The following is an 8,200-nucleotide window of genomic DNA, read 5'->3' as shown; positions in this document are numbered from 1 at the left end:
CAGAAAAAAAAAATCAAAGAACACTTACGTTTGCAACTCGAATGCCTTCCTGAACAATCTTATAAAGCAGTAGTGCTGGCACTTGAACTTCAATCTGTCCCAAACTACCCACAATTGTCACATCACTAACATGCCCCTTAAACCCTCCCATCCTGCTGGTTCTTATCTCGAGTCATAGTGTCACAGGGAACCATGGGCTACTGAGAAAGTCTCTGGGTGAACATTTCACAATCTAGACAGTGACAGATACTTTGTATGAGGGGAAGGGAGGTGGTGTAGGAGGGGAGGGGGTCTGTTTTTTTTCCCCCTAGGAAAACACTGAAATCAGTTTTGCCAGGACAAGGAGCTGAATTAACATCAGTCCTGGACATTCATTCACATGCGTTTCGAGCTCCTGTCGTGTGCCCAGCACTGTGCCAGGTGCTACAGATTCGGGGCCGCACAAAATGGACAAAGGCCACGCTCCTTGCCCTAGTGGGGGAGTCAGAAAAACAACAAGCAAATAAATAAATGAGCATGCTTGTTTCAGGAGAGAGAAGAGCAGGGGGGTGAGGACAGCAAACAGGGAGAGGGGTGTTGCCCTCAGCTACTGTCCCCACCCCCCCACGCCCGGTGCAAGGTGAGCAGCCAGCTGTGGTCCTCGCACTGTGAACCCCTCTGGTGGACAGGGTCTGGTGGCTCTGCCTGCCAGATGCTGGTGCGTTTAAGTCCTGAAGGCTGGGGGCGACCAGCTGCTTTAAGGTGGCTGTTCCTTCTCCCACAGCGCCCCTTTCTGGGAAGGAGCTGTTACTGCAGCCAAGGACACTTGGAATTACAGGAGCATTTGTCCCAGTCACTCCCTTCCTCCTACCCCGGGGTCTCCCGCAATCATAGGCTGACCCCTCCCCTTTGAGGATGAAAATCACAGAGAAGAATCTCATTCTAAAAGAAATGCATTTCCTTCTCTATTACTGGGACTAAGGATTTAGGTCACTTTGGAAAATGTTGTTTTACAAATGATTTTTAACCTTTTGTAAAAGAAGTCTCTAGAAAGATAGTTCTACGCGTTCTAGATCAGCATCCCTGAGGCACGGTAAGAACGCGGCCTTCCTGGAGCCCCAGGAATACCCCTGCGGACTTAGTAAGTTTAGTCCATGAACTTTGGGTTGGACTAAGTGCGTGTCTGAGTCTCTCGCTCGCACTGGCCTGTCCAGTTCTTGGGAGAAAAACCACATCTTATTTGCCATTAGGTCTTCAGCCCTCCCATGGTGCTTGATTTCCCAGTAAACATGTGACTGAGTTACTGTTTTTGCCAGTCTGCCCCACAAGCCTCACGGGGTGCCCAGCGTTCTTCTAGCTGTATTCACTCTGCAGGTCTGCGTCACTCACTCAGGTGTTGAGCGTGCTGGGCACGAGGTGAGCATAGAGCCCAGGAGGAGCAGGACCGTCAGAGCCCGTGCCCGCCTGGAGGTGTGTGAGGATGTCATCACACAACGACCCAGACACAACAGTGGTGAGTGCCATGTGGGGGACATGCCTGGCATGTCCCAGGACCGAGGTGAAGCTGGAAGGATGTTGAGTGACGGAGGGGAGAGAAGCCCAGGCCACGGTCTGTGAGGGTGTGGGGACCAGATCCTGCAGGCTGACCACAGCACAAATTTTGGATTTTATTTGAACATAATGAGGGAAATCTATGAGGGTTTAAGGCAAAGCCCAACGTGTCTGATTTCTGGTTTTTAAAGACCCCTCTGGCCGCCGTGTGCTATGTGAAACGTGGCTTGGAGAGGGGATGGGGGAAGCAGGAAACCATTAAGGTTCGGCTGAGTGGCCCCGGTGAGATGTTAACTCTGGTTTTAGTTTTTTAAAGAAATCTCCATACTGTTTTCCATACTGACGGCACCAAATTACATTCCCAACACGTAGGACAGAACTCACATTCTTACATTCATGATGGACCCACCTCCTCACACGTGGTCCAAGACTCATAGTCCTAAAAGTTCTGGCTTGGAGGATAAGAAGCCACAAGGTGCTTACTACCTCATTTGTACCCAATTTTATACATGTGAATAATTAGTACCCAATTGTATGTATGCGTCCAAAGTGACTCCTGGATGCCCGAGGCTGCCTGTGGACAAGGGATATCCTGTGCATTCCTGAAAACTCAAAGTAATTATTGTGCTCTCAGGTGTGAAGTGAACGTGTTAACTGACTCCAGTATGATTGTTAGGGTGCTCCTCTCAAACCTTCTTAGACCCCAGCCCCATCCCTGTTTATTCTTCTAGGAAGTAGGGGAGCCCTAGACCCCAGCAGCAGAGATGGTCTGCAGGGCTCACCGAGGACAAAAACTGGGCCTCACTCTACTGCTTCAGGAGTGGGAGCCTCTCTCCCAACTTGTTACAGATTTAGCTAGAGGGGGAAGGACCAGTTTTCCAAGATCCACAAGGGTCTTCTTAATTCTCCAGCTGGTAAGAGGTGGGAGAGGAGGGAGCCAGGAGGTCTGAAGGTGGTCTGGTAGTGCCAAAGAGAGCTGGGGTGTGCCTGGCTCCCCCAACCCGCATTCTAGAACAGAAAAGTGACTTTTATATAATGTGTCTGTACTTTGCAAGTCTGCTTCAAATCCACGTTCCAGACAAGGCCCCGCACTCGCCTCTATGTCGAAACCTCTGGGACACCACTAATTAACCAAGAGAATTTCAGAGCCCAAGTTCCCTTAGAGGTAAGGGACACATATAAGCAAATTATCTTCTAAACCAGGACTGTTTTTTTTAAATGTCCTGCCAGTAAACTGTTTATAATTAGCTTTAAAAACTGTTAAGCTGAATTTCACTTTCACTGGTTATTATACTTTTAATTTTCTCAACACAATTTACTTTCTCATATATATATACATATACATATTTATATATATAAGTATATATATATATATATATATATAGCAACATTATCTATTTCTAGTTAGGAAAGTTTTACTTTATAGCCCACTTGTTAACTTATGTGTTCTGGAATTTGGGGTTTCTATTATGCAGATATTAAATCTCAGCTTTAAAGTTATTCAACTTTTTCGTAATTTGTCTTAATTACTGACTTTTTAATATTCACAAGTTTAAAAACCACTTTAGTAATATACATGTTATGTAAAGAAGCTATTTTCATATTCAGTGAGTATGTCATAGGCATATAAATCCTTAGAGCACTGCCCAGCAGTCGCCAGATACTAAATGTAGGTTACTCATTCTTTCCACTTCTAAATTCAGTTCTTCAATTTGTCAGTGAGCTGCCTGAATTAAAAAATGTAACTGTGTTACACAGAAGGTCCATGAAAGCTAAGGTTGAGATTACAAGATCAGATTCTTCGTAATACAGAGCTAAGTGAGAATACACCTACTCAATCAACCTCAACGACCTGTGACAAATGGCACAAAAGCAGCCTGAGCTGTATGCTTGTCTGAGCTCTGCTGACTACAATGACCACCTTATAAAACAGACGAAAACCAGAATCAAAGCCTGTTGTAGCTGCACGGGATCTTTAGAAGTCCATGTTGTCAGGTTGTGAAAGAACAAAATCCTAGCACCCGCCGTTCACACAAATGATTTAAGAATTCTTTCCCCTCAAAATGAACAGTTAAACCATTGTCATTAATAATTCTGTGAAACAGTAGCTAACATTTGGGGTGCTCCTCTCAAAGCTTCTTAGACCCCAGCCCCAAGCCACTTTTCTTTTTCCCACTCCTAAAATCATATGCACAACATGTCAACTTTCAAACAAAGAAGGGAAATATGTAAAGTCCCTGTCAGATGGAAAGCGTTTTCAGTAAAACTTAAATTTTTTATTATTTAAATGATAAACCAAATGTTGGCAATTACGTATAGACCTTCTTGCTGTGGACAAATTAAGATTGTGAGGTTGTACTTTCAGAATCAGCCTCAGAATTAGTTGCAGTAAGTCAATACTTTCTCAGAAACTGTATAATTTCCTTCGGCTTACAATCCATTATATGGAAAGCTTAGTATAATGTTTAATAATTTACCTTCTACCCTAAAAGTAAACTATAGAAAACGGAATCACTGTTAGGATCGAAATAACAAGGCTTTAAAGGTTCAGTAGTTTTTCTTAAGAGTATACAAATATACAAATCTTGAAAAAGTAACAGTTAACCTGTAAAATCCATAAAAATAACATTTCTGGCACAGTGAACCAAGTTCATTCATTTTACTTCCCGGATTCCCCTCCCCCCACCCCGCTCCGCACCAGTTTTCAAGTTTGAACTGGAAGACGTAGAAAATCATTCATCTACGTGAAACAGTGAAGACAGAGGGAAATTGTGCAAAAAAAAAAAAAAACTTTAAAATTCCATACACCAATGTCATGTATGTCTAGTAACAGGACTTCCAACTGATTTAATTAATACTCAAGATAATTTGAGACCGTGTCCTCCTGCAGCACTGCCCGGCGGACTCAGATTTAAGGTCTTTCGCCGCAACAGGGAAAGTGGTCTTCGGTCCGAAACAGGACGGGGGGTTCGTAGCCGGCCGGCTGTGACCTGCTGCAAGGCGCCTTGTTGAAGAAGGAGGGCACGTTAATGGTGTGCAGAAATTTCCTGAATGTGCTGGGAAAAGTCCCCAGCTCGGCCTCCGCCCTGGCGACCTGCTCCTCCAACCTGGCCACGCTGGAGCCGATCATCCCGACGAAGGCCTCGAGCCGGTCGATCTTGCTGTAGACCCGCCGCATCTCGGTGGCCTTCGCGTAGATGCGCGGCACGCCCTCGCTGACGACGTGGGAGGAGTCGCCGCGCAGCATGTCCAGCATGCCCACAAACTCGTCCACCCTGGTGAGCAGGTCCTCCAGGCTCGCGTCCAGCGCCTCGACCTCAGGCCGCACCCCCGCGCCGGGCAGCAGGCAGGCGGCGTAGCCCGCGGCGGCGCGGCGCAGCAGCGGCAGGTCCCGGCCCGGCGCGCCCAGCTCGCCGCTCTCGTCCTCCCACGGCCCCGAGGCGCTGCTGTGGCTCTGGGACACGTTGCCGCTGTCCCCGCTCCAGGCCGCAACCTGGGGCTCGGCCTCCTCGGCCGGCCCCTCGCGGGGCGGCCCGCAGTCCACCGGCCGATCCTCCATGACCAGCGACGGCCCGGACTGCCAGCCCCGCTTCCGGTCTCCGCGCGCGCGCGCACGCGCACGCGCACGCACAACATGCAGGCCCACTTCCGGCCACCGCGCGAGCAGTACGCGCACGCGCACCCGCTCGCCCGCGCACGTGCACGCGCGCACACCCACAGCACTTTTTTAAAAAAAATAATAAGGTGTAACAGGAATACGATAAAGTTCATGCATCTTAAGTGTACACACTGATTACTTTTTACATATTCATACAACCATGTAATCTCCATTCAGGTCAAGATGTAGAATATGTCCAGGACCCATGAAGATCTCCCTCCCGCCCTTAGTTTCTTCTGGCTGTTTATAGTAAATTGAGAGAGAAGAGAGAGAAGCAAGAGGGTGGACTGATAAACTTTTATATTCTTGATGAGTTTGAAAGTTCTCAGCTTCTTCGGATGATTAAAATAAAGAAACAAAATTAAGAAATGGCTTTATAGTAGGGATCAAATCCCGGACACTGCCAGAAAAACCAAGGAATTGTGACTCTAAAATATCTCTTAATCAATAGTCAATCAAAGAAAGAAATGGGGAATTTTATTCAAGCCAGCCTGAGGATTATAATCTAAGAGACAATCTTTCAGAAAGTGCTGAGGGCTGTTCCGCCAGTTGGGGGTCAAAGCACAATTACATGTTCTCCAGACAAAGGGTTACTCAACAAGGAACATACCGACAGTTTACATGGTCCATATCTACACCTACAAGGCGAGTAGTGGGTCACCGTGAGCCCTTACAGGCTTGAGAAAGGAATGTTATCTTCTAAGGCGTTACCTTCCTTGTGCCAGGAGAAAACTGCTTTTTTGGGGGGGGGGGATGAGGGGTGGCAAGCAGGCACTCCTGAGACTTCTAAAGGAATCTAGTTAATGTATAATGCAGATACACCATCCAGTCTAAAGAGGGATAGTGGCCCAAATGGGCAGAGAGAGAATTTTATTTTTAAAAGTAATCCTGTCCTGCCTTAAAATAATTTCATATCATCAAACTCCACCCCCTTTAGTGGCCTAATATATTGTTAAATAAGAAAAAGTCAACTTTGTCTAAAATATTTGCTCCCATTTTCCAGTTGCTCCATTATTATGTGTTGAATGGAGAAAAACAGAGAGGAAAATGATGTAAAATCTTAAAAAAAAATCTCAAATATCAAAGATGGTGGCTCAAAGTACCATTTAGTCAGAATAACAGTTCTTTAAAGAGATTGAAGATGTGCCTCACAGAATCTCTCTAACAATAGGGTCTCTAGGAAGCTTAAGGACCTGTCCCTTGGCATTATCAACAGAAGCCCATTGTAGAGATGGGCTTATCCAAAGGGATTTGAAGGTGGGCCTTTTGTCTAATGGAGTCTAATGAGATTCACAGGAAAACTACAGTTTTTTAAGATCATTATATCAGAAGAAACAATGCAGCTTGGACTAGAAGGGACTGAGATGGTACAAAATGAAAGGCCTTTGGACCCTCCAAACTTCTAGAAGCATGAACAGGATGAGAAAATTACTCATCTGTAAACTCATGCTACATGAAAAAGGAAGTGTGCTTCAAAGGGTGGAGCCAAGAGCCTAGATGATAGAGCTGAGACACGGAGAATTATTCCTCAACTTTGAGAGTGGGCCGAAGAATTACTACGCACCAGTGACTCACTTGTGGCTCCCATTTCTCCTCTTATTTGAACAGGAATGCTCGTAACAGTTATCCTAGGCCTGTCCAACAACTGTATACTGGATGTGTGGGGGCAAATAATTTCTTTCTTTAGTTTTAAACTTCTACAGATCGGGTAGAACTGTGGTCTAGGGTCTGGACTTAAGACACCACAGTCATGGAGACTTACCCACATTTGACCTAATTTAGATAGCAAAATTCTGGACTTAGAGATGATGCTACAATAGGATGCCACTTTTGGGTACCTTGGGTGAGGGTATGGCTTGCATGTTAGAGGGACATGAATCATTAGTGGCTGGAGAGCAGACTGTGGTGGCCAGCCTTCAAGGTGACCCCCAATGGTCTCCACCTCTTGTTGTTCATGCTCTTGTATATTCCTCCCCGTTGAGTGTGTACTAGACATGGTGACTCACTCACAGTAAACAGAAAAAGGCAGCAATGGTGGTCTGTGAATTAAGAGGTTAGGTCATAAGAGGAGATGTTATTTCTTTCTTTCAAATCATTTGCTCTGGGGAAAACCAGCTGACTTCTTGTGGACATCTGTGGAGAAAGCTACATAGCAAGGAACTGAGGTCTTTTACCAACAGCTAGCAAAAAACAGCCTCCTTCCAATAACCGCATGAGTAAGCCATCTTGGAAGTGAATCCTCCAGCCCCATGCAAGCCCAGAGATGACTGCAGACCCAACTGATACCTTGACTACAGCCTAATTAAATGTCCTGTGCTGAAACTATGTGAGATAATAAATACCTGTTATTTCAAGCTGCTAAACTTTGGGGCAATTTGTTATGCAGCAATAGATAGTTAATATAGCATTGAAGGAATATACAATTTATTTATTTTATTTATTTATTCTCTTGCTGATGAATATTTATGTTGTTTTAGCTTTAGGGCTATTATAATGAAGCTGCTATGAATATTCTTCTGTGTATCTTTTTGTGGAAAAATGTACTCAGTCTCTTTACTGTAAACCAAAGCATCAAATTGGTTAGGTCATAGGGTTGGTTCATGCTTAGTCTTAGGAGATAGTGCCAAATAGTTTTCCAAAGTTGTGCCAATTTACATTCCTATTGTTATGGACTGAATGTATATGTCTCCCCCCACCACCCCAAATTCACTTGTTGAAGCCCTAACACCCAGTGTGACTGTATTTGTAGCAAGGAATTAATTAAGGTTAAGTGAGGTCATGAGAGTGGAGTGCTGATCTGATAGGATTAGTGTTCCTGCAAGAAGAGACACCAGAGCTCGTTGCTCTCTCCCTCCCCACCCCGCCCCCACCTGTACGCGCACAAAAAGGTCATGTGAGGACTATGGCAAGAATGTGACCATCTGTACACCAGGAAGAGATTTCATCAGAAACTGAATATACTGGCACCTTGATCATAAACTTCTAGCCTCCAGAACTGCGAAGGGGAAAAAG

The 8,200-nt window shown here is 45.4% G+C and overlaps 1 protein-coding gene across 1 annotated transcript; it reads right to left on the bottom strand.

Moving 5' to 3' along the window:
- Positions 1–3,784: 3,784 nt before the first annotated feature.
- BLOC1S4 (biogenesis of lysosomal organelles complex 1 subunit 4) lies at positions 3,785–5,143 on the bottom strand. The gene has a single exon (XM_010959427.3). It carries the CDS (start codon positions 5,087–5,089, stop codon positions 4,442–4,444), a length of 648 nt encoding a protein of 215 aa, XP_010957729.2. The 5' UTR covers positions 5,090–5,143; the 3' UTR covers positions 3,785–4,441.
- Positions 5,144–8,200: the final 3,057 nt, after the last annotated feature.

This window comes from Camelus bactrianus, chromosome 2 (genome assembly GCF_048773025.1).
Source record: "Camelus bactrianus isolate YW-2024 breed Bactrian camel chromosome 2, ASM4877302v1, whole genome shotgun sequence".
Taxonomy (NCBI): Eukaryota; Metazoa; Chordata; class Mammalia; order Artiodactyla; family Camelidae; genus Camelus; species Camelus bactrianus.
Note: the sequence above shows the minus strand (reverse complement) of the source record. Positions and strands in the feature narration are given on the sequence as shown.